Source organism: Eulemur rufifrons, chromosome 19 (assembly GCF_041146395.1).
Source record: "Eulemur rufifrons isolate Redbay chromosome 19, OSU_ERuf_1, whole genome shotgun sequence".
NCBI classification, from domain to species: domain Eukaryota; kingdom Metazoa; phylum Chordata; class Mammalia; order Primates; family Lemuridae; genus Eulemur; species Eulemur rufifrons.
In genome coordinates this window covers 74,127,554-74,155,055 of record NC_091001.1, presented here as the reverse complement: position 1 = coordinate 74,155,055, position 27,502 = coordinate 74,127,554, and the positions used below count along the sequence as shown (strand labels likewise).

General features: G+C 36.3%; 1 protein-coding gene across 2 annotated transcripts in view; it reads right to left on the bottom strand.

The window, feature by feature from the left end:
• ASB3 (ankyrin repeat and SOCS box containing 3) overlaps nt 1-27,502 on the bottom strand; it is an 83,148-nt gene that overhangs the window by 31,099 nt on the left and 24,547 nt on the right. For both annotated transcript variants that reach the window (XM_069495331.1, XM_069495330.1), the window contains 4 exons: nt 20,259-20,417; nt 3,812-3,924; nt 3,069-3,204; nt 379-556 (listed from right to left, as the gene is read on the bottom strand). In XM_069495331.1, coding sequence (XP_069351432.1) covers nt 379-556; nt 3,069-3,204; nt 3,812-3,924; nt 20,259-20,417 — 586 coding nt within the window. The remainder of the gene's footprint in view (nt 1-378; nt 557-3,068; nt 3,205-3,811; nt 3,925-20,258; nt 20,418-27,502) is intronic.

Here is a 27,502-nt window from a genome sequence, read left to right as displayed (position 1 = left end):
ACCAACTCCAAAGCTTTCTGGGGTCAAGGAGGTCATGTCGATAAGTAAATAAGGCCATTAGACTGTAAGCTGAAGATGCCTGAGGTGAAATAGGGAGACGGGGGAGGATATGGCCATAACTGGAGAAATTAACCAGAAGACACGACACACTGTAAAAGCCCCTAAGGCTACCCAGTTTCTAGCGACTAAGCCTTACAGGATGTGCAGGACTAAGAGGATGGCATGGGGGACAGTTTAGAGGTAAATCCAGTCACCCAGCAGACTGGTAGGGAAAGTAATACCAAGGATTTTGCCTGGAGGTAAAGGGTTTGGCCTAGATTTATTCTTTATTAACTTTTAATTATGAGACCATTTTTATTTTCTGTTTTAAACACTTACTTTGTATGGCCCATTTGTGCAGCTGCATGAATAGGTAACTGCCAATGGTCTTCATTACAGTAAAGATCAGGATCTGCCCCACTGGACAGCAAAAGCTCCACACATTTTGTGTGACCCTCTTGAGCAGCAATAAACAAGGGAGTAGCTTTGTCCAAGGCTTGACAATTGACATTTGCACCTAATACAAAATACAGCATATAACAGATAATCCTCATTTACGTAAAAATGAAAAAGTGATAATCAACATAAATTTCAAAGCAATTGCCATAAAAAGGTTTCATAGTACAATAGCTTTTCCCCCTCATTAGACGTTGTTGTATAAATGTACTTATTTTGCTTACTTCTTGGTAATGATTAAATTGTGTTTGCTTTTATATCAGCAAAAAAACAAGTGATTCGTATTTGAGAATTCATTTTTAAGTTAAAACAAAAATCTCATTCAAGAAAGGATTCATTTCATTACAATCCCTCCTTCAACAAGCAGTCTGTAGGTCCAATTAAGTAAACGTTTAAAAGTGAAAAATGCAAACCATCAAACATGGATAACATTTCTAATAATTACCAAAGAAGAAAACCTAAATTATAAGACTTTACAGATGCCACTAATTGATTCAGGCTAAGATTTTTGAAAAATATTACTAATAGATATGACATACTTGGAAGCTATGCCTTAAAAATGGTATTGACTATGCTCTTTCTTACATCTTTCTTCATGACCACTGCATGATAAATAAAGCCTACAATAAAAGGAAAAGGGTCTCTGAGATTTTGAAAATCATAAATCTAATCAAGTTATTTAGATGCCAGAGTATAAAAGGTTTGAAAATGCTGAATTCAATTTTTATGAAGGTTTTGAAAATAGAAGACATCCTCAAACTTTTCTTGTTGGCAAATAATGTATTAAATGTGCTATGTACGGCATCATTACATGACTATGAGAATTTTTAAATTTCTGGAATATATCTCAGCAGAAAATCATCATCAAGGGGGAAAAGAGTATCTTTTATTTAAAAGAATATTCCATAAATGCACCCTGAATAAACTAAAGCCCTGAGATGAGTAAAGACTATACAAAACACAAATGGCAAGTTAAAGAGTCTAGGGAACCTTCAGAAATTCCAAATCCTAGATAACTAGAACCTTGACTTACATGAGGTGAATGCTTCACCTGCTATCGGCTTTAGAAAGAAGTAAACACCATAACTGATAAAAGACTAAGTCAAGAAACAAACTTTCTTAACTTTCTTTTTAAATCAAGATATTTGAGTGACAATTTCAAAGAATCAGAAAGAATAAGGAACCAGTCCCTATTAAGACTACAGGTGGGAAAGATGGAAAAATCAGAGGCAATTCACTGAAAGGAACGTCATTTTATGGAGTTGGAAACGTATATAGTTCCAATATAACCATACCTTTTCAACTTGCTATTCATAACAATTCAGAGAGGAGAGAAGGGGGGTGGGGGGGGGAGAACAAAGCAAAACAAAACAGGTGCTTAAAGCTCCAGGTGACAGGAAAACAAACTCATCCTAAGGAGAGAGCCACTAAGGTGCAGTTTAACCTATTTTGTTCCAAATATTGAACTGTAAGTTCCTAATAATAGGAACTTATAGGGCTGGAAGTCAGAAAATGAATTAGGACAGTCCTCAGCAAAGTATGATGTAGTAGGAGGAGGAAAATCAGAAGTCAGAAGGCCTGGGTCCAAGCCTTGACTCTGTTAGGAAATAGTTTCTATATCTTTGACAACGTACTTAAATACATAGGGCCTGGAATTCTTAATCTAAAAACTGCATGTTTGAATAAATGATCTTGGAGATTCCTCTCAACTCTTAAGATTGACAGATTCATTATTTATAATAGACACTTAAAATTGGCACATAATGAATCATTTCTTTTACTTCCTTCTTCCATGTGTTTGAAGGTTTATAAGGAGAAAGTAGAAATAAGAAAATATGTGACCTACTGTCTAAATAAACTTTATATTGTCTATTTGGAGGCAGTTTATAAAAAGCCTAGGTATTTAAAAACATGCCTGGCAGCAAATCTGGTGGTGTTTTCCTTCTCTTGAGGATCCATGCTTCACTCAGGTTTGGAGGATTTTAAAAGCCTCTGCATAATAAACATTTCTGCCAACAAAAATGTCACACAAAGTAAGAATGCCACCCTCAACAACCTCTTCTCTGGGAATGCTGAATGTGTAACGGTTGTCACAAAGGAACCTTTAGCTGGTTTATGTTGCTATTAACATAATAAAGTGTAAATAGGCTTTGAAATAAACCTATTTAAATAATCACACAAATAACAAAATAGAAAACTGAAAGGTTTAATATGCGAAATAACTATCTAATAAATTAATTAAGCCTAAACTAGTCTTGTATCTTAGAAAATTGGAACTGCTCAGGTGCCTATAAGGAAAGCCCCATCATTCAACTTGCCAATAAACCTGCTTTAATGATAGATCATTATGTTCCTACTCAGATAAATTAGTAGCTGTGCATTGCTTTGTTAGTAATAGACACTTAATAACCAGGTTTCTATATCAACTTGTATTTACTCTTATTTACCACTTATATAAAACCACAAATTTCACAACTTGATTTATACTTGAGTCAAGAATTATTCTTCCTAGGAAGATACAAAGTTTAAAGCTCATCATCTTAACAATGCAAAGACTAATGGATTAATCTTACCCGATGAAATAAGTATGTTCAAGCTTTCTGGCTTGCCATACTGAGCAGCCACAAATAAAGGTGTGATTCCAAAGTCATCCTGGCATTCCTGGTTTGCTCCTTTTTTAAGAAGCAATTTTATGATCTCAGCATTTTCCTAAAGCACAGATTCATATTTTAAATAAAAGAAAACAAAGAAAATAGAAGGTATCTTTTTTCTTATTGTTTTGTTTTTTTCTTTTTTATCCCCTCACTAAAGGACACTGTGAAAAAGAAAAAACAAAACAGTGTATTGTTATATTGGTTGGGAAAGAACTGGCCAATCAGATTATCCTTTACCTCTAGCTAGCCCATTAAATGTAAACAGGAAACACTAATCTCTAAGAATTACAATCCTTATAAAATCCTGCAAAATTAGCTCATTAACCCAAGCACTGAAGAGCTATCAGAACTTCCAAACACACTTTTATAAATAAAATAAGCCATTGCTCTTTATCAATTTATATCCCAAATACTCTGATGCTTTCTTAACTATGCTTTAAACATTTGAAAAATTTAGATAATCCCTATAGCCCAAAGCTGCTATAACTACTACAGCAGTTGGCTTACTCAGAATGATCATTAGCATTTAGACTGCCTTTTCTGTACTGCACTAACCATCATAAATCACAGGCAAGTAGGAAGCAAAAACTGTACAGAACTGTCATTTTAAAAGGGTAAAACACACAATTTACATGGAAATGAATAATAAATTCAGAGGTTACCTGAAAAGAAGCCTGGTGCAAGGAGTTCCATCCACACATAGAATGGGATCCATTAACATTTGCTCCGTGTCGAAGCAGCAGCCTTAACACATCTATCTGTCCATTTTCAACAGCTGCAATACAGCAGTCAGAAAAATTATTGTTATCAAAAAGACATGTTTGTAGGACTGGACGGTTTAGTGATGTTCTCTTCATTTATTCATCTCAGAACTTACAATGCTGTGATCACTCCTACAGGTTTATCACAACTGTCTTAGCATAAACATATTAAAATATACCTAATCCTTTCTGTGCACACACAAAAGTATTTTCAATAGTACATTAAAAGACACAGAGGAGGCCAGGCGCAGTGGCTCACACCTATAATCCCAGCAACTTCAGGAGGCTGAGGTAGGAGGATTGCTTGAGGCCAGGAGTTCGAGACCAGCCTGAGCAACATAGGGAGACTCTGTCTCCACAAAAAATTTAAAAATTAGATGGGCATGGTGGCATGCACCTGTAGTCCCAGCTACTCAGGAGATTGAGGCAGGAGGATCGCTTGAACCCAGCAGTTTGAGGTTGTGGTGAACTATGATGATGCCACTGTATTTTAGCCTGGAACAACAGAGTGAGACCTTATCTCCCGCCCCCCCAAAAAAGGACAAACAGGAGTTGGAAGCAAGAAGCAAACATTTATTCTCTTATAATGGAGACAGTGTGGTTCTAGTTTGTTAAAAACGAAATGGTAGGTGACGGGGTAGACAATTCAGAATAAATAGTTCCAGAGTAAGTAAGTGGGTGAGTGGGTGAGTGGGTAAGAAAGAAAAAAGAAAAAAAAAGAAAAAATAGTTCCAGTTTAGAAAAACAATCTCAAAAGGATTGAAAGGTTTATTATTATTACTATTTGATCACAAATAACAAGTCAATGACAGAGTGAAAAAGCAAATTCTGCCTGTTAGATACTTTTTACCGTTATAAACAATACTCATTAAGAATGTTCCAATGAAAACACAGTAAACCTTGCTTTTGAACTAAAAGGGGACTCCAGATAAACCAAAGAGTGTTATTAAAGAAATGCATATTACTTAAGTACAGTAACTGAAACTAATGACTCCCAAGTTGCTGCTAAAGTAGATCCTCTGGGCAGGGCTCAGTGGCTCATGGATGTAATCCCAGCACTTTGGGACGCCCAGGCAGGAGGACTGCTTGAGCCCAGGAGTTTGAGACCAGCCTGAGCAATGTAGTAAGACCTCATCTCTACAAAAAAATAGAAAAAATTAGCCAGGCATGGTGGCGCACACTTGTAGTTACAGCTTTTGTCAGTCAGGTGGATTGCCTGAGCCCATGAGTTTGAGATTGAAATGAGCTATTATGACACTACTGTACTCTAGCCTGGGCAATAGAGCAAGACTCTGTCTCAATCAATCAATCAATCAAATAAAGTAGATCCTCTGAAGTAATACTTTGTATACCTATAGGTACCTAAAAATCATGTGTTCCCTTTTAATATTATAATTTCACCAAATTATTCCACTTTTCTTTACATATGAAATTTAACATTAGGACAAGATATGCTTAGTCTAATACCTTGTACATATAACAGTTTATAAATCCTACCTAGTGAAGACAAGTATAGGTGCAATATATCTAGAGAACATGTTATTAAGTTGATATAAAAAATAAGTGAGACTAAACTTCAGGATGTATCTACCACAAAATTTTGCTATGAAGGTGGCAATAATTCTGGAGAAGTATAAGCACAGAGTTAATGAAAAACAGAATACCAGAACAGAACTACTACTACAGTGCTACATAAATTAAGTCCACACACACACACACACACACACACACAGACACAAATCAGTAAATAAGATATGCTGAGAATGTTATAGGTGTGAGGCTACTGAATGACTTCTTTAAATTAAGCTTGGAGAAATAGCAGCATCTGTAAGGAAGAGAGGTGAGACGTGTAGAAGGAGGTCTGGCTTCATGTGCTTGGATATGGGAAAGGAGATTTAAAAAACAAGTAAGATTTTTTTTTTTTTTTTTTTTCATTTCAAGCATACAGTTATTCTGTATCTCCTACCATAGTAGGAGGTAGGAAGTGGGACTCAACAATTCTCAGTCACAAAATTAGAAAGGCACTAAACACTTTGACGGTGGGTCACACTTGAAAAATGCTAATATAGATGAAACAATGGCGAATATAAAAATCCTTAAAAGTATGAAACAAGAAATGATAACCATGCTTATTATTATTGAAATTGAGTAATATGCTAGCTATTGATATTCTACTGGTTTTGTATATATTAAATTTATACCAAAGCTTATTTCTCCCATAAGGACTCCCAGAAGTTCTTTAATCAAAATGTCTCATACCCTGGAAGGTTTCAGCAACATAACCAATGACTGTAATGGTACCACTGAGGTAGAAATTTAACATAACTTATTGCTAAGTTGATATTCAAGAACATTTTACCAAGGGAAAAACAACAGCTTCTCAAGCTATTTTTCTACAATCAATCTAATTTTGGGTGGAGGTCATGATAGAAAAGGAAGAAAATGTTTCATACCCAATTCATGCATCATTAGCAGTGACTGCTGGCAAAAATCACTCTAGAGCAAGACCCTGAGTTGAAGATTAGCAGGTTGTCAGAGGTGATATACGAAACAGAGTGAAAATAAGTTTATTTTCCATCAGTTAGGCTGACCTTATAAAAATGAAAATCGAAAAAATCTGTTTTGATTATTAAATACAGTCTAAAACAGCAGTCCCTAACCCTTGGACTGCAGCCCGGTACCAGTCAGGCATCACCAGGCCACGCATCACCGTCTGCGCTCTGCACCACCCCCACACATCTCCCATCTGTGGTGGAAAAATTGTCTTCCATGAAACGCAGGAACTGGGCCGCACAGCAGGAGGTGAGCTTTGTCTGTATTTACAGCCACTCCCCACTGCTCCCCAACTCATGCAGCATCACCACCTGAGCTCCACCTCCCCCAGCCCTCCCCTATGTCCAAAAATTGTCTTCCATGAAACTGGTCCCTGGTGCCAAAAAGGTTGGGGATCGCTGGTCTAAAAGAGAAAGAAATTGTTTTCACTTTTAATATCATAAATACATTAAGATATCTGATTTCTACAACTCTACTGAAATTTCCCAGTGGCAAAAGTGAAATTTTACACGTGAGCAAGTAGTATTTTCACAGCTTGTGCTAATTATTTAAAAATACCTTCTACAGATACTCTCTCAATCCTACTGTGAAAACCAAATATAAGAGCATGTTTAGAAACCACCAAGCATCTAAAATAGACTCTGCAATCTTTTCCAGAAACAGAGTTAACCACTCAAGTATCTATAAACACTGAATACTTTTGTATTCTATGAGAATAGTGGGAACAGAGATGAGGACAGAAGGATGGAGAAAGATACCAAAGTATTAAGATAATGCTTCTCCTTCGAGTGCTATCTAGATGTAGACAGAAATGATAAACATGTCAGCAAAAGCAAATTAATCAATATTAACTTGACAGGAATGACTACACAATGGTATTTTACATTGTATTCTGTGTAGGAACTTGATTTACTTATTCTTTTTTTCTTATCTCACAAGAAGAAGCAGACTTCCTCCTTTTTGGAGTTTCACCTGTGTTCTACCCGCCAATTCCATACCTTCTCCACTCCTGAGTTTGATCCTTATATTGTCTCCTTTCCAATTTCTCTCATCTTCCCTTCTCTATTGAGCTGTACTGTTCAACCTGCAAACTGGTTTAGGTTTTCCTTTCCCTAAAAATAAAACAAACAAGCAAACAAATCTTCCTGACTCCTGCTATCAATATGCTATTTTCTCTCCCTTTCTTTTTTACCACTAAACTTCCCCAAAGACTACTTTTCGTGAGTCTACATTCAATCATTCCATTTTTCCACAAATCACTCATTCATTCATTCTAGGTACTAGAGATACAGAAGTGAATGAGACTCAAAAATTCCTGCCTCCACGGACCTTACAATCACTCATGCAAATTCCACTGCCATATTCATTTGAAGCTACTCCCTTGACAATCATTATCAAAGTCAATGGCATCTTCTCAGCCTTCAACCCCCTACTCAGTTCCTACTGACTCTGACATTAAATTCCCCATATTTCTCTACTATTAACTTTCCTCAGTGTCAATGGTACTACTGTAGTTTTACAACTTTCTCTAATAACTCATTCTCTCTCTTTGGTTTACTTCTCTCTCTCATACTATTATGAGTCACAGTGGTAAGACAACATAATACCTTGTTAACACCCCAGGCATCCAGCTGAGATACTCAAAGCTAGGGCTCTAGGAGTAAGGACTGCATCTGAGAATAAGGACTATTTTAGATCTGCTCTAACTGAACTTAAAATAAGCCCCAACAAGATCAGAAAGGGAGGCAGAGGTTGGGAGTTGAGTCCTGTCAAGTTAGACGGGCTTAGAAAACACCTCAAGCTCTCCACAGATCACTCCTAAAGCATAAATCAAATCTAAACAAGTTCAAGGTGACAAACCAGTAAATAGCCTGGCTATTTAAAAAAATAAAAACATTTCTCAGGGGAAGATAACAGAATACAGGTCTCTATAACATTTTATCCACAACGTCCAGTATACTAGTCAAAAAGTAATCAATAGAAACTGACCCCAAGATGGTCCAGATATTGGATTTAACATATTAAGTAAAGCAGCCATTATAAATATGCTTTAAAATTTTAAGAAAATACATTCAAAGATTTTACTCTCTTCCTGGGCTCCCCCAGCTCTATTTGTTTTTGTTTTGTGTTTGCCCTTTGTTAACATTAGTGACTCCATATTGATCCTGACAACTTCCAAACCATACAACAAAAAAATACAAAGGAATCTTCCAGTTTCTGGTTCTGCATATAAGAACTCTGGAAGTTGATACTTCATCCTAACAAGTAAAATGCTGAACAGACTAGAAAACAAAAAACTCTTCTTGAATCCCTAAGATTCAAGACACAGGGCAAACCGTTGTCCTCAAAAATGGAGAGATAGGCAGGTAAATATAGAAAGTGACAGTTTACCAAAGCAGAGAGTTACTAATACAAGCGGAAACCACCAGGGAACCAGCGCTAGAGTAGGAAAACCTGAACTGCAATTGATGAATTGCTAAAAGCTCATGGTAGACAAGTCTGAGAGGGAAAAACTCCAGGGGGCTCCAGTCAAAAGGGGGCCCCACACTTTTGTGAGTTTTACCTCCAGGAACTCAAACAGGTTCTCACAGTAAATAGAGAAAAATTCTGTCATGCTTCTGACAGGGTGAGAGGGAAAAAAGCTATTTTGAAATATGCCAGAGCATTTTAACTTTATTCTTCTTAACAAGGCCTGCTCTCAGGAGAAACTATTACGTCATTAAATATGAAATATCCAATTTTGAACCAAAAGTGTAGTTTATTATATCTCAAACAAGAAGCAATACAATCAATCAAAGTATGTGCCTAAATTATCAACACAGTTTTGCCATCTTAACAGTAGCTTGTTTATGCCAGCAGCAAAGAAGCCTGGAGAGAGAGTAGCAATGAAATTGCAAAAGGCATTTTCCACAGCTTGTTGAAAATATTTTTCCTTGCAAGAAGCGGTCCAAAGCCTGGAAGAAGTGGTAGTCAGTTGGTGCAAAATCTGGTGAATACGGTAGATAACGGAGAGTTTCCAAGTCCAGCCTCTGTAGTTTGAGCAGCATTGTTTGTACAACATGTGGTCAACCACTGTCTTGCATGAGAATTGGCCTGTCTGTATTGACCAACCTTGGCTGCTTAATCACAAGCATCTTCATCACTTCATACAATTGATTACAGTAGACATGCACTGTAATCGACTGACCAGGTTTCATGAAGCTGTAGTGGATAATACCAGCACTGGACCACCAAACAGACACCATTAGCTTTTCTTGATGAACTTTGGTTTTAGACAGTGTTTCGGCCCTTCATCTTTGTCCAGCCCTTGTGCTGAACACTTGTGATTGTCAAAAAGAATCTATTTTTCATCACACATAACAATACAGCGTAGAAATGGTTCCCCTTTATGTTGTGACAGCAAAGAAAGGCAAGCTTTGAGACCACTTCTCTTCTGATGCTAGTTTAATTCATGCAGAACTCTTCTAATCCAGCTTCTTTACCTTGCTGATTTGTTTCAAACAGTCCAATATTGCTGAAATAGTAACACCAAACCTTCCTGCTAATTCACAGGTAGGGTGAGTTGAATCCGCTTCCACTACAGCTTTGAGCTCATCATTATCCAAGTTGGTCTCAGATTTCCCACATGATTCATTTTGAAGGTTAAAATCACCAGAACTTCTCAAACCATCAACAAACTGTGCATTCTTTAGCCACATCCTGTCTGCATTGCATTGGTTCCACAATGGAAGTCATGTTCGAAAATAATATGAATGTTTAACTTATCCATGGTTTCACAAAAATAGCTCTAAAAAAAAATTTGAAAGATAATCATAACCCAAAACATGCATTTGAAAGACTGAGAATGTACCTTCAGCATGAAGGGAAAGAAAAACCCAATTCCATCCCACTCTACTCATCTGGTCCCATATAAAGGGGTAGGGGGAGACTGAGGAAAAACTTGTGAAGTCCACTATCCAGGGGCATAGGCTCAGGAAACTGGACCGATCATAGCACTGTAGAATGTGTCCCCTCCCCAACACTTCACCACCACATTACTAAAGGCCTGTTTACAGCAGTTCCATTTACCTGGTACATCATGTTCAGCTATTTAAAAAAAAATAACAAGGCAAAAAACTAAAACTTACTAAAAGGCAAAAAACACAATTTGAATGGCTGAGAATTTCCCCAAACTAAATTAACGACAGACACCAAACCACAGATCCAAGAAGCTCAGAGAACACCAAGCAGGATAAATGCAAAACAAACAAACAAACAAAACAAAACACAAAAAACAAAAACACTGTACATAGGCATATCATTTTCAAACTACAGAAAATAAAAAATAAAATGAAAACAGGCTTGGCCTGGCGCCTCACAACTGTAATTCTAGCACTCTGGGAGGCTGAGGTGGTAGGATCACTTGAGCTTAGGAGTTCGAGACCAGCCTGAGCAAGAGCAAGACCCCCGTCTCTACAAAAAATAGAAAGAAATTATATGGACAACTAAAAATATATATAGAAAAATTAGCCAGGCATGGTGGCGCATGCTTGTAGTCCCAGCTACTTGGGAGGCTGAGGCAGGAGGATTGCTTGAGCCCAGGAGTTTGAGGTTGCTGTGAGTTAGGCTGACGCCACGGCACTCTAGCCTGGGCAACAGAGTGAGACTCTTTCTCAAAAAAAAAAAAAAAAAAAAAAAGGATGGAGAAACTGTTTATTGTTAACTTAAGGGATATCATTATTAAACTTGAATTAAAGTATACCATGCCTGTGTATTTATACACAGTTTAGGCACTAGACTGTCTTTTCTTTTCCTAAATAATATTACAAACTTTCTTAAACTTAGAAGCATTTCCACAATTCAAGAGATTCTGAGCAAAAAAAAAAAAAAAGCAATTTCTGAATATTATCAAATAAAACAAATTTCCACATAATACTAGGATGACCATATATATGAAAAGTATCCTACAGAATATTCTGAAGAAAAAGAAAGGAATAAAAAAGGAGGAAGAGAAGGAAATGATGACCAGGACCAGGTGTTACAGCAGCATGGAACTGTGAGTCTCCTTATATTGCTGTATACTACATCAGCAGTAACAACATCGTATCTCCCAGTCAGAACCTTCAAGTAACATGCACAAATAAGCAACCATAATAACCTATGCACATGATAGCATCTGGAGAACAAAGGAAAATTGACTCAACTCTTGCAAATCACATCCTCTTAGGACAACATTATTAATCCTGGCAGATGCTTAAAAGATCTATTGGCCATTTATCCATCCAATACTTTATTTTAAAATCAATATATGGACAGGTAATAAACATTACATAAGGAAGAATTGATAAAGCACTTTATTTATTTTTTGGGGGGGGGGACAGGGTCCCGCTCTGTAGGTTGGAGTACAGTGGCATCATCCTAGCTCACTACAACCTTCAACTCCTGGGCTCTAGTGATCCTCCTGTCTCAGCCTCCTGAGTAGCTCGGCCTACAGGCATGCACCACCACACCCGGCTAATTTTTGTATTTCTTGTAGAGATAGGGTCTTGCTATGTTGCTCAGGCTGATCTCGAACTCCCGGCCTCAAGCAATACTCCTGCCTTGGGCTTCCAAAGTGCTAGGATTATAGGCACAAGCCACCATACTCGGCAATAAAGCATTATATTAAAAGAGACATAGAGACATATCAATTACATTACAAAGACCTTATTTGGATCTTGATTTCAACAAATTGAAATATATACATATACATTTATGACAATCAGGGAAATTTTAACACTCACTAGATATTTGTTAGTATTAATAAATCATTATTTTTAGATATAATAATAGTATGATTTTTTCAAGTAACTTTATCCTTTGGAGATATATATACAAATATTTTTGTTCTAAATTATATGATGAATGGAATTTTCATTCAAAATACTGAGGTGGGGATAGTGAGTAGGGCTATAACTAAAACAAGACTGGCTCTCAGTTAATAACTATTCAAGTTCAGTGTTAGGTACATGGCCATTTATCATCTTTTTCTCTATGGTTTTGTGTATGTTTGAAATTGTCCATGAAGTTTAAGAGGAAAAAAGACTGCCACAAATTCTAAAGGGAAGTTCAAAACAAGAATTTCAAAAAGACTTTGAGTATCTAAAATACTCCTAACATGCATATAGTATAACTTGAATTTTTAAAAACACATCAGAATAAAAATCGGACTGAACACTGTCCTATTTATTCAATATTAAAGTCACATTTTGTAAATTAATTGGAAAATGCTTTAAAACCTAAAGAAATGGGAAAAGGGAGAAGAGACAAGGAATAGATGAATCTAGAACAGAATAATAACAGTAACTACACAGAAGTAACCTTCAAACACTTTGGCCTCTTATGGCATTTATTATAGCCTACCTTGAATTCTGGTTACTATAATATCCTCAATCAAATGGTAAGCCCTTGATATCAGGAACTAAGCCTAATAGTGTAGAAGCCTGATAACCACCTAATCAATGAAGGATAATGAGGGAAACTCAGCTGAGACTTCTACCATCCTACTGATAAGCAAAATTGGTTGGTTACGCTGGTGTTTCTTTGCTGCCTCATCTCTCTGTGTGGTAGTCACCTAGAACCACATGCTAGGGCAAAGGAGACAAATGTTTCAAAAGAAAAAAGACTGTTGTTCAGTTAAAGATGTATGAAGAGCTGTACTCATTCAGTTGCTATCTAGAACTGCACTCTCCAATACAGAAGCCACTGGCCACATGTGGCAGCTTAAATTTAAATTTAAATTAATTAAAATTAAATAAAATTAAAATTTGAGTTGCTCAATTAAACGAGCCAAATTTCAAGTGTTCAAGAGCCACATGTGGGCTAGTGACTATCATAATGGACAACACAGATACAGGACATTTGCAAGTTCTGCTAGATGGCACTGGTCTAGAGCTTAGAATTTAACTCAATTGGAATTTAATCCAGAATACCAGGCATACCTATCTCCAAGATGCCTGCCTAGCATTGGAAACAGGGAGTCAGGCCATTAGTTGTTGTTTCTATGTCTTCGGGTTAGTGTTTAAAGAAAGAGAGGAAATGCATAATTCTGGAATCTAAAAAAGTAGTATGAACACATTGAGTACAGTCACAAGCCCTACATGAAGACTTCATGAAGGCAAGAACTCAAAATGGGCTTTTCATATGGGAGAAATAAGGCAGATCTGTATATACATGCAAGTATTAAATCTAACTAGAGACAGTAAACAGTGATCACTGTTTAATACAGCATTCATTAAAAAATTTTTTTAAAAGAGGGATATTTTTATAACGTAATTATCCCACTGAATGCTCCTTTGGGAAAATGCTTCATGTGACTATATGTACTAGGGAATTATTATAGTTAAGTACTGTACCAAATGCAAATCACACTGAAGTGAGTTTTATATCCATAAGCTAGAAAATATACTCTTTTATTTTAAGGCTCAGATTTTGACAATAATTCTAGGAAACACCATGGTCAGTGAGGCTGTAAACAGTTTAACCACAGGCTGTCCATCCCCTATAGTTATAGTTGCAGGTTGGCAATTTCTGAGAGTCTCAAAGATCACCTATATATTCTATTAGTACATTTAAATTAAATATGAATTCCTAACTGTATCTATGCTTTGAGTTCTACAGGTACTCTAATCTCCATTATGCATTTCATTTTTCTATACAATTCAACAGTAAAATAATTTTTCCATTGTATACCTAGTTTACGCAAAACTTTTTCCCCACCTCTTTCATGAAGCAAAAAAGAATGTTCATAAGGCATTTATCCACTGCAGTATTTCTCTGGTCCTGTGTTTACACTGCCACCTGGTGGCACTAGGAAAGAAACTCTACTGCAAGGACAAGGAATTATTTTTCCAGTGTTGTCCTTTTATTCTATGTATCTTCAAGTTTATGTTTTTCCAAGGTTTTACCTATATCCAAGACAGCAGAACTACTAAAGTGCCGTCCTAACTCCCACTGATAGCATACCTTAGCTACATCCTTCACTCTGGCTATGTGACTGGCAAGAATATCGAATCTTCCAGTATTTCAAGAATGTCACTAGCTAAGTAAGTATTAATTAGTAAATTAGTATTAACTTCATAACTAAAACTTATAATCAGAACGTTATAAAATGAGGTTTTTCCATTAAGAATAGATACATAATTTCAAACCACTCTATAAAGTAAAATGTTTATTTTACAAGTAAAAGTGCTTATGTTACAATCCCTGAGGAAGATGATTAATCTTTTAGTTGAAAAATCTAAAAATAACTCCAAAAATAAAATTTAATTAACACAATATATATTAAGATACATGAAGATGAAACCTCAAAATTCTTAGCACCTCAAAAAATAGCCTTATGAACGATCACTTACCCACGAAGACACTATGAAAAGTGAAATACATGGTGGTTTGTGCAATTTGGAATATATCAGCAGAGTCAGAGTTAAAGGATATGCCACGTAAGCTAAAGTACGACACATTTTACAGGTAAATATTGAAACAGGCAGCCTCACATAACATTGTTTATAAAACACCTTGTTCTTATTAAGCATTATTGCTATGTTTAACATTGAAGGTTATACAAAATAAGCAGACTCAGAAGAACAAAAAATGAAAAACAATCCATCAAAAGCCAAAAGTGCATGCTGTGCAGTTCCCATAGAAATTGTTCTATGAAATCATATTGGGTTGGATTTGCACTTGCAATTTATCAATGTTTTTTATATATAATACAAGAAGAAGAAAAGCTATTGCCTAAATAATTATTAGCTGGATTTTCACTTAGAATCTATTATAATTATAAATAAGGATATTTTTATTTACAAAGCAGTTTTACAAACCTATCCTTAGAGAGTTTATTGTGTATGTGTATAAAGAGCAAGGGGAAGGGAAAGGGAGTGAGGAGAGGAGAAGACAAGGGTAGAGAAAATAAAAAAGGGAGCAGAAACCATGTTAAATATAAACTCTACAGTGTGTGTTAGCAAAGAGATGTTCTAGAAGGACAACATTCGCGTAGAAAAAAGAGGAGATACTCCCTGAATTTCCCCTTTCTCGTGGGTTTTCTCATTTTGATTCTTACTGCCATCAAGTTAAAGAATTTCCTTCCAAAGCTCATCTTTATTAAAATGTTGGTGAGCTCTGTAGAGAAGATATTCCCATTACAAATGGTGTAGCAGATTTTCTAACTTTCTACAGTTAGCCCTAAGTTTAATCATAATTATACCCAACACACCACTGATGTCAATGATTTTGCCAGTTCCCTGGGAAGTTTCCATGGTTCTACATGCATTTTCTATCCCTTAATCCTCTGGTTTCTCTGGTTTTATATTCTATAGCCTCTAGCAACAGACTAGGTAGTTACCGAGCCATCAGGACAGATCCTACAACACGCAAGGGAGTGTAACTTCCCTTTGGGAGGAGAAAAAAATACACCAAACAACATACTAAATTTTCAGTTTTGGAAGACAACTCTACAGATGGGAAAGGAAACTATACTAGATGGGCAGTCCCCCTTTCTCACTGTAAGTCCAGCTGGTCCGGCTACTCTTCCTCATCTAGAGATTATCATCTGCAGTTTGATGCAAACCTGGAAGTATTCTGTATTTTGTTTTAATAAAAGAATCTCTTCCATTAAAGACTGAAGCATAGATCACTATACAGTTATTTAAAAGAGAAAGATACAGGTAAGCAAGGTACATTGCTAAAGTTTGTCATATTATTTATGGGGCAGAGAAGACACTGGAGCCCAGAAAACCTAACTAAAGAATCATATATCCATTCTTCCATACTATGCTCTTATAAAAGCTAAGGCTATACTTTTTCCTTTCTTTTCCTTTTTTAAAACATCCTACATACCTCCTTCCTAACAAGGACCTAATACGATTGACACGGTACTTGAGTATGTAAAAGTACTACATGTGGCCCTTCTCCTTGGGCTTAAACCACTTGCTATTGCCCAATACAAAGCATAATTAGAATGGTAAATTTGCTGCCAAAGAAACTAAATAAATTCTATTACTAAAAATAAATGATTTAAAGTTATTCACTGGTTTGAATTAAACTTAGCAACTCTTTATTAACGTAAAAAATTGCAAGTTAACTATATCCTAAAATATAAAATACTCTGCATCTCTGATTTTATTCAAATACTTATATAAGTAGGCACAATACTGAATTTCATAAATGTGACCCTAATAATACTTTTTTAAAACTGTAAACTAAGTGACCAAAATAGCATTTCTCAAATAGTGCCACGGAATATTAATGTTCCTTGAGGTACTCCTAAGTGTTCTACAAACAAAAAGAATGCTATGGTCAAATAAATTTCAAAGTGCTGGATTAAACAAATGTTTTATGAGAGGTCTTCTCATTCTTTTACTCAACAAATAATTTACTGAACATTCAGGCACTCATCTGGGTTTGAGAGTTACAACAGTGAATAATTAATAGTACATACCTCTCAGTGAACAAGATGAATAAAATTCCTTGCTCTCATGAACATTCTTTCTAGTGAAGGGATGGTCAATAAATAAGGAAGCAAATAAATAAAATACCCTCAGTCAGTGATAGAGCTATGAAGACACTAAAATGGGAAAATGTAAAGAGTGCAGTGGATACTTCAGACTGGATGGGCACATGAAAAATGTTTTCATGTTTTTCTGTATTGGGGGATACAGCACATAGTGTTTCCCAAATATATGTGATTAGGAAACCTTTTGTCAATGAATATCTACTGAATAGTTCACCGAATCAGTTTAGGCAATGCTATTCTACCCAAAGCACAGAATAGCAAGATAAAGATTCAAATACAGCTCTTTTGTTCTTAAATTCTGTCTTTTTACAGTTTCCTCATCTCTAAAAGTGGGAATAATTATATATCACACAGAATCATAGTGAAGATTAAATGATCTAGTTCATGTAAAACACCCAACATAGGGCTTGGTATACATTCTCTGCTCAATAAATGTTATTGTTACTACCTCTTTTTTTTTTTTTCTTTAGAGATAGGGTCTCGCTCTATTGGCCAGGCTGCAGTGCAGCATCAACAGTCATAGCTCATTGCAGCCTCGAATTCCTGGGCTCATGCAATCCTCCTGCCTCAGCCTCCTACATAGCTGGGACTACAGATACGTGCCCCCATGCCCAGCTAGTTTTTTTGTTTGTTTGTTTGTTTGTTTTGTAGAGATGGAGTCTATGTTGCCCAGGTTGGCCTCGAACTCCTCATCTCAAGTAATCCTCCCACCAAAGTGTTGGGATTACAGGCATGAGCCACTATGCCAGCCCTACTATTAACTATTAACACAGTACTCTGCACATGAAGTTTACCTCTATCATCCAAGGGTGACTAATTTTTTCCCTTCTTTTAAAATCTTGAACTTCTAAATTCACTTTATTTTTTATTCCTCTCTATATAAGATCCCTTGAAGACAGCAACTAGAATAGAGACTGCACCTCAATAAATGCTTACTCTATATTTGTACAGAATATCCAAAGTGGGTTAAATGTAGATGTTGGGGAAAAAAAGAAACTTGATATAAAAAAACAATCATCCCTTTAGGAAACCCAAACCATATTACACCAAAGCTTCCATAAAACATCTACATAATGATACTTTTAACATATTCAAAGTACTTTGATAAGTTAATATTACCAGTAACGGCTCACATTCCTCCTAGTAAGATATGCTAAGATACCATGTCACTTCTGTGGTATTCCTTCCAGAAATGCACACCCTGAACCTTGTCAAGAAGAAACATTGGACAAATCCAAATTGAAAGATATTCTACAAAATAAAGGATCTGACCTTTTCAAAAATGTTAAAATCATAAAAGACTGAAAACCTGTTCAAAATTAAAGGAGGCTAAAGAGACATGACAACTAAATATAACAAGTGATCCCGGATTGATCCTGGATCAACAAACGTTTTTTTTCTTTTGCTATAAAAGACATTAGAGGAACAACTGGAAAAATTGAAGAAGGTCTATAGATTAAATAATAGTACTGTATTAATGTTAACATCCTGATTTTGATCATATGATTGCCATATAAGAGAAATTTTATTGCTTTTAGAAAGATGGAAATAATCATATGAAAAGATGCTCAACAACAATGGCAAGTAAGAAAATGCAAATTAAAACCTCAGTGAGATACCACTAAATGCCTATTGGAGCGACTAAAATGTAAAAGGGAAAAAGAAAAAACTGGCAATACTAAGTGTTGGCAAGCATGTGAGGCAAATGAAACTCTCAAACATTACTGAAAAAAATGCAAACTGGAGGAAAAGAAAGTTCCAAATTATTTTCCAAAGTTAAACATATACTTACCATATGTCACGGCAATCCTAAGTATTAACCCAGAAGAATGAAAACTTGTATTCATACAAAATCTGCATGCAAAGGTTTATATCAACTTATTCACAATCATCAAACACTGAAACCAACTCAAATTTCCTTCAATTGATGAATGAATGAATGAATAAACTGTGGTACAGCTATATAATGCAATACTAGTCAGCAATAAAAAGGAATGGATTATTGATACATGCATCAAGACAGATGAATCTCAAAAGCAATATGCTAGGTAAAAGAAGCCAGTCTCAAAGGTTACACAGAGTCTATTATTCCAAATACATACATGACACTCTGTAACAAACTACAGGGATGAGAACAGATTAAAAATAGGTAATATGGGCCAGGCACAGTGGCTCACGCCTGTAATCCTAGCACTCTGAGAGGCTGAGGCGGGAGGATCACTTGAGGTCAGGAGTTCGAGACCAGCCTGAGCAAGAGCAAAACCTCATCTCTACTAAAAATAGAAAAAATTAGCCAGGCATGGTGTTGCGCACCTGTAGTCCCAGCTACTCTGAAGGCTGAGTCAGGAGGATCACTTGAGCCCAGAAGTTTAAGGTTGCTATGAGCTGGCCTGACACCACAGCACCCTAGCCTGTGCATAAATTTTAAAAATAAATATTTTTAAGTTCACAAGGAAAAAAGTACTTTTGCAGACATCTCATTTTATTCTAAGCCCAATAAAAAAGACTTATGTAGGTACTATCAGTCTCATTTTATAAGTCAGAAAACTGAAGCACACAGTAATTACAAGAATATACAAATTACATGTGGCAGGACCAAAACTGTAGTCCAGATGCACTGATTCCATTCAAAATGCTTTACTCTCTTAACTTTCTTGCATTCCACTAAACCTTATGGAACACAATGTCTCTGAAGACAAATAGAATTGAAAGGAGAAAAGGAGGAAAAGAAGAAAATAAAGAGAATTATTGAAAGTGTATCTTTTATAATTTGGCCGTCATTCTTAAGGAATTAAGAGTCTTTAATTGAAGAGGTTTGAATAGTGATCTATACATGCAATAAATTAATAGGCATTAAAGGATTAGCTGGTGATTTCTTCCATAAAAGCTTCTTAATTTCTTAATGCTAAGAAAAGGAAAAAGCAAACATAAAACAGTCACAGGTAACCTTGTAACTACTGCTACAATTTAAGCAATACCTGGTCTTCAGAACTACACTGAGAACAAAAATGATGGTGACTACAATTCAGAACAGATTTTGCAACTTTAAATAAACACTTACAGTCTCATATGCTACCACCTAAGAGCAGAAAATGAGAGCGAAACCTTTAAAAATACCTTTTCAGTTTCAAAATCAAAGAAGCAGGATATAATATTTGCCAAAAGAATATACTTTAAGTACAATAGCTCAGGGAAAAATTAAGCTTAGTTTAACAAAATAAAAATAAAAAAAATTGTATCTGTACCACAAATTGCATACGTCACCTAAAAACAATGGTGTGGTTTCTTCTAAAGTAGTTGCATTAGGATCTGCCCCAGCTTCTAAAAGAATCTGTACAATCTTCCAATGTCCTTGACTGGCAGCAAGATGTAATGCACAGAAGCCTTCAAAAGTCTTTGCCTTAATGTAGTTTTCAGATGAATCTACGGAAGAATAAAAATCCATCAACTAGAAGATATTACCTCTATTGCTTCGACTTAAAAAGCAAAGATCTTAAGAGGAATTTAATGAAATATTAAAATATAAGTAATTTATAAATGAGAGGTCTCATAGAAATCTCTAGAAAATCGAGAAAAATTTCTCCAGAGATCCCAGTGTGAATAGCTCTTTGGTATTCTTACTACACAAATCCTGCCCACTCACTCTCATTGTCTCTTCTCTCATTTTTGGATGGAGAAAGGAGAGTGGCAGGAATTGAAAGGTAACACAAAACCAAGATCTGAGGAAGATGTAGCACCAAAGATTTGCTAAAGCAAGATGTATTGAAATATTAATGAATTTTATTTTTTTCTTTCTAAATTTCCATGAGGGACATGGTCTTATATGTAGCATTACTTCCTTGTATTCAACTAATAACGAAGGCAGTTTTGAGTACTCCTTTTCTAACTTAAGACTACAGTCTAAGTAGTTAATAAAGATTGTATTTCTAAAAGAATAAAATACATTTCAATGAAGCCAACAGTATCATATAATTTATAAGGAATTTATGCATTAATTTAAGGTTTCTGGAGTGTATTTGTTATGAAAAACTCAAGGTTCTGGTAACATTCAAATTATGTAAATAACATCTACATTAAAATTTTAGAAACTCTACAGCAAAAGATAATATTGAGAGGTGACTTTCTTATCTTTGCTTCCAAAACAATAAAATTCTAACCCCATAATAGGACAGGCTCTAAGGTAAATGGTGAAGGCATTTCTGAGAGTAGTAATAAACAAAACAAATACCCCCCCTCAAAAAAAAAACCTTTTAAAAATATTTTCTTGAAATATCAGAATTGAAACTAATGTTCCTGGCTAAAATAGTCATCTATTTTAATAATTCTTGTAATTGTAACTCACTGATGAAACAGATAGAACAAGCCATAATATTCAAATGACAGCTTATACATCCACATATTCAAAGAAAATAGCCTAAAACTTCATAGCATGCACAACTAAACAGCAAGACAGGGTAATCATATTTTTTTGAAGTGCATATCACAGTATTTCAGAGATTAGTCAGAAATTGATCCTTATTCAGATTAGTCAAGAGATTAGTCAGATATGACCCTTATGTCATGTGTTAAACTTACAGTTTTGTGAACACAAATGACATGAAAAACTAGGAATATACAGATATATATAGATAATTGATATAGGTAGATAGTTCCTAAACAGAAAATTTCAATATTATAAAGATGCTGGCCGGGCGTCGTGGCTCACGCCTGTAATCCTAGCACTCTGGGAGGCAGAGGCGGGAGGATCGCTTGAGGTCAGGAGTTCGAGACCAGCCTGAGCAAGAGCGAGACCGCGTCTCTACTAAAAATACAAAGAAATTATATGGACAGCTAAAAATATATATAGAAAAAATTAGCTGGGCATGGTGGCGCATGCCTTTAGTCCCAGCTACTCAGGAGGCTGAGGCAGGAGGATCGCTCAAGCCCAGGAGTTTGAGGTTGCTTTGAGTTAGGCTGATGCCACGGCACTCTAGCCAGGGCAAAAGAGTGAGACTCTGTCTCAAAAAAAAAAAGCTAATTTTTCCCAAAATAATTAATAAAGTTAATACGATTCTAATCATAATGCCAGTAAAGCTGTTTGTTGGTTTTGTACCTAGTAAAGTGACTCAGGTTGGTAAGGGTGGGGTAGTACAGGTAAGTAACAAAGAAGTTAGGGAAAAAAACAAGACAAGCATTAGGGGAGCCTAGACTTACTATACATTAGACCATGTCTTAAAGTTAGAAAAAGTAAAATAATGTGGTACTAGTAGAAATGCAGAGGGAAGGGTGCCCATCAGGGAGAGGAAGAGCCCACACAAGCAACAAGAGACTAAGAGAGATAAAAACTCAAAGACAAGAGACCTAGACCAGTGTTGCATCACAAAAAGCCAAAGAACTTTCTTTTATAAAGAAGAAAGGATGTTCTCTTCTACTAAGAAAAAAAAAGAGATAAGGTTTAATCCTGGCCATTTAAATACTATGTCTTACAGCAAAAGAGTGAACCTTAATGTATGCATTTTTTAAAAAATCAATCAGGAGGGAGAAGGAAGGGTGATCCTAAGATAGAAGGCAAACTGTGACAAAAGAATCTAAGTGGATTACAATTGTATGTCATAACCTCACCGAGGGGTGGAGGAAAAAGATACTGGCCTGTGTAACTTTGAAAAATGATGCTATGACTAAAAACTATACGATTAAACACAAAAGGAACTACACATAAACACTGCACTTTAGTTGGTAAAATTTCTAGGGGTACAGACTAACAATCCTGAAACCACTATACACGTGTACTAAGATCAAACAAATAAATACACAGCAGATCTGGGAGCCAGGTTTCTTATTTTTGGAGAGGGAGATTATAGATGAGCAAAGGGGGAAGACTAGAATGAACCATGCGATACTGGATTAGAGTCCAGACATTAATATGAAGTCGTGTTTAGCTTTAAACAGATACGTATGGCTAGATAAAGAAATAATTATGGTTATGTGTATATACATGGCTTATAATACATAAATATATTTTCTATCTCTGCTAAAAGGGCTTAAAAGCAATGACACTCCAGTACCAACGAGCACACAGAGACCCCAGATCTTGGTTTGGAATATTATTCTCTAATAAAAGAAACCAGGGCTTTTATGAAAATGGATGATTCTGGGGTTGGGGTGAAGAATACACAGAATGAGCCCAGGGCATACTGTAGGTCCAAAAGGTAAAAAAGTGCTCAAAAAACAAAAAATGGGGGCATGTCAAGCCAGGCACCATGGCTTACACCTGTAATTGAGCCTGGACAACACAGCAAGACCCTATCTTTAGAAAAAATAAAAACATTAGCTGGGCACAGTGGCACACACCCATAGTCCCAGCTACTCGGGAGGCTGAAGCAGGAGGATCCCTTGAACCCAGGAATTTGAAGCTGTAGTGAGTAAGCTATTTATCATGCCACTGCACTCCAGCCTGGGCAACAGAGCCAGACCCTGTCAGAAAAGAAAAGCAAAGAAGGAAGGGGAAGAGGAAGGGAAAAGAGAAGAGAGAAAAGAACTGGGGGCATGTCAAAGACACACAGGAGCCACTCCGAAAGGGCACCCAACAGCCAAAACAATTTGAGCAACAAAATAAATTACATTGTATTGGATTACAACTCAAACTACAGGCATAAAATACCCATGAGTTCACAAAGATAAATGACTGAATAAATAAATAGGAGGGAAGATATAAATCTCCCATACAGAAGAATACTGAATAATTCATGTAGAAATTCCTTCCTCAAGGAAGTAAAGCTTAATTCACACTTCTTGATTGCAAGCCTCAAGACCCTTAGTAACTTACATACACACCCACCTAAGGAAAAGGAAATAAAACCTCCCGTGCAATTATCTATGAAGTAAAGAAAATAAAAGGCATTTCTCATGCAGGATAAGAAATACTGAGGTTAATTTGCTACTAACTTGAGATCTTGAAAGATTATACCTACGGGAAAAAAAGACATTTAGCTAACTTTAAACCCACTGGACCAGGAAGGTAACATCTGGAGTTAGATTTAAGATGCAATCCTGGCTCTGCAGTTATAATCTAGGTTATACTTTGGGCAAATTACTTAAAAGTCTCTGAGGCTCAGGTTCCGTAACAGTGAAACAAGGATAAAAATAACTGACCCAACCCTCAATGGGGTTCAATAGAATTACCTACATAATTTGAATATTTGTAAAACAAAAATGCAGATAGATACATAATCATTACAATGTTTATGCACTATGACAGCTGTTAAAAATTTGGTAAAGTCTCCAAAATATCATTTTAAGAAAGTTTTCGGCACCCAATATAAACAGGTTTTGAAAGTTGCAATGATAAACTGCCTTCCTTCAACTGATGTGTGAGTTTTACCAAAGGGATCTTACCTATCTTGTACTCGCGACCATCAACCACGCCCCTCTCACTCTCTTCCTTTCCCTATAGGAGGGCTTCTTGAAAGAAATGGCTCATTGTACCCACTGCTTTTAATGCCTTAATCTCTATTTATTCCCAATGTAAGGCAAAGTGGTTTCTGCTTTTCAACTATTTGCTGAAAGTTTAAATGGTAAAGGTATTAAAAACTTCCTAACGGACAAACACAATGAGCACTTCAGGTCTTTGATTTCATAACAACTTTTGAGTTTTTTCTTGGCTACACTTTGAAGATTAGGGCCATCACAGCAGGACCAATGCCAGCCACTGAAGCCTGTGCAGCAATGACAAGAGTTGGTTTAAACACTCTGCCAATGATACCACACCCTAAGTTTGCTGACACCAAGTGTCTTTTTACTTATAAATAATAAACTTGCTTAGTACTTCTTGTAAGAGTGGTAGGGAAGGGTGGTAGACTGTTACTTTTGCTTTCTGCAAACCCCTAACAAGGAAAGCAAAACCACATTGTTTTCAGTAAAGCAGACAGGTTAAATATCAGGATCAGAACATTTTCTCAACAGCTGAGCCAAAATTTGATGAAGCCACACAAATTTAGTATGTGCCAATCACAAGGGTGATAAATGTCAATGTCAGGTAGATTATATAGTCAAACCCTTTACATAATTTATATCATTTTATGTTTTACTTAGGAATGCTAAGAAAAAGTTAGATGTAAAATAATTTCCACAACACAAGGAATTTTACTTTGTGCAATATGCTCAGACAACTCTTAGAAGAGACTCCATGCATACAAGATGCAGAGAAGTCAGTGGAAAGGAAGAAGTTGAGAGGCATCAAAAGAAATCAGACACCATATGAAAAGTAAAAGACAGGAAAAAATATGTAAAATATCTAAAACATATATAACAGTGAAGGATTAACATCCAAAACACATAAGAAGCTTATTTATTTATTTATTTTGAGATACAGCTCACTCTGTTGCCCAGGCTAGAGTGCCCTGGTGTCAGCCTAGCTCACAGCAACCCCAAACTCCTGGGCTCAAGCAATCTCTGCCTCAGCCTCCCAAGTAGCTGGAACTACTACGCTCGGCTAATTTTTTCCATTTTTTTAGTTGCCCAGCTAATTTCTTTCCATTTTTAGTAGAGATAGGGTCTCGCTCTGGCTAAGGCTGGTCTCGAACTCCAAATCTCAAGCGATCCTCCTGCCTTGGCCTCCCAGAGTGCTAGGATCACAGGCGTGAGCCACCCTGCCCAGCTCAGAATTCATAAGAAGCTCTTTAAAGATAAAATAAGTCTAGAACATCCAAAGAGAAATCCTGCCTGAGAATAAAATCAACACAGGGCAAAAAAGAGCTGAGAGAAAGGGAAACCCAGCATGCTAACGACATCATTTTGAACACTAAAGTCTAGCAATGCTTAAAGAGACCTACCACTCAGACTTAGCATTTACATGAGCTACTATATTCCCTTTCTTTGTTTAAGCTAGTTTGAACTAGCTCAATACTGAAAGAGTACTAATTAATTAACACAGCATACAATTTAGCAGTATCCATCAATATTTTAACTTGGCATATGTGATGATTTATTTTGTGTGTTAACTTGACTGGGTTAAGGGATGCCCAGATAGCCACTAAGATATTATTTCTGTGTCTGTTGAGATAATTCTCGAAGAGATTAGCATTTGAATCAGTAGACTGAGTAAAAAGGACCCTCACCAATGTGGGCAGGCATCATTCAATTCATTGAGAGCCCAACAGAACAAAAAGGCAGAGGGAGAACTCGTGCTCTCTTCTTGAGCTAGGATGTCCATCTTCTCCTGCCCTTGGACATTGGAGCTCATGGTTTTCAGACCTTCAAAAGCTGGGACTTATACGAGTGTCCTCCTGCTCTCCAGTTCTCAGGGCTTTGGCCTCAGACTGAGAGTCAGTTATGCCATCTGTTCTCCTGGTTCTCAGGCCTTCAGACTCAGAGTGAATTAAACTACCAACTTCCCTGGTTCTCCAACTTTCAGATGGCATATAATGGGACTCCTCAGCTTCCACAATCACATAAGCCAATTTCCCTAGTATATCCCCTCTTATATACATATATACACACACACATATATATACACGTGTGTGTATATATATATCTCCAATTGGTTGTTTCTCTAAAGAACCCTAACTTACTGAACTAGCAATTTCACTTCTAAAAAAATCCATCCTACAAAAATGCTCAACTGTGTGCACAAAGATATATGTATAAGGATGTTCACTGAAGCACTATTTATAATAGCAAACCTTTAGGAAACAAAGAAAATGTCCACCAATAGGAGAATGCTTAAATAAATTACATTACATCTATACTATGAAATACTACACAACAGTGCTCTCACTTGGAAGGAAATGAGCTACTACAAAGTCTTGAGCAGAAGACACAGTCTGACATATTTTAAAAGGATCCCTCTGATATATTGAGAGTGGCCTGTCATGGGATGGGGAGGGAGCAAGGGCAAAAACAGAACACTCACTATTGCAGCAATCCAGGCAAGATATGATGTGGCTCAGACAAAGGCATTAATGGTAGTGAGAAGTGATCTGATTGTGTGTGCGTGTGTGTGCACGTGTGTGCATGTGTATACATACACATAGATACATAAATACAAATAAGGATTTGCTGATGGATTGGATGAAGAATATGAGAAAAAGGAAGGAATTAAAGATAACCCAGAGTTTCTGGCCTGAGCTGGAACAACAGAATATTTCTAACTCACAGATGAAGAAACTAAAGCACTGAGAGGTTCAAAGACCTGTCCAAAGTCACACCAATAAAGTGATGGTAACACTATTAATAGAACCCAGGTCCGTCTGACCATAACTCTTAATCACTATGCTACCCTGCCTTATTTGTCCAAGGACCTTCAGCATCTGTTACTGTGCCCAGTATTACTGCATATATTTTTATTTAACATGAACTAATAAAAAGTACCATGAGCTAGATCATTTATTTTCCAAATAAAAGTATTTGTTAGCTACATACTCTAACTAATTATAAGATGTTAAGTGACTTTTAGTCAGAAAATGGATTAATAATGAATAGCATGGATCTATACTAAAGAGAAAGTGAAGTAAAACCCTCTCAACCATTTC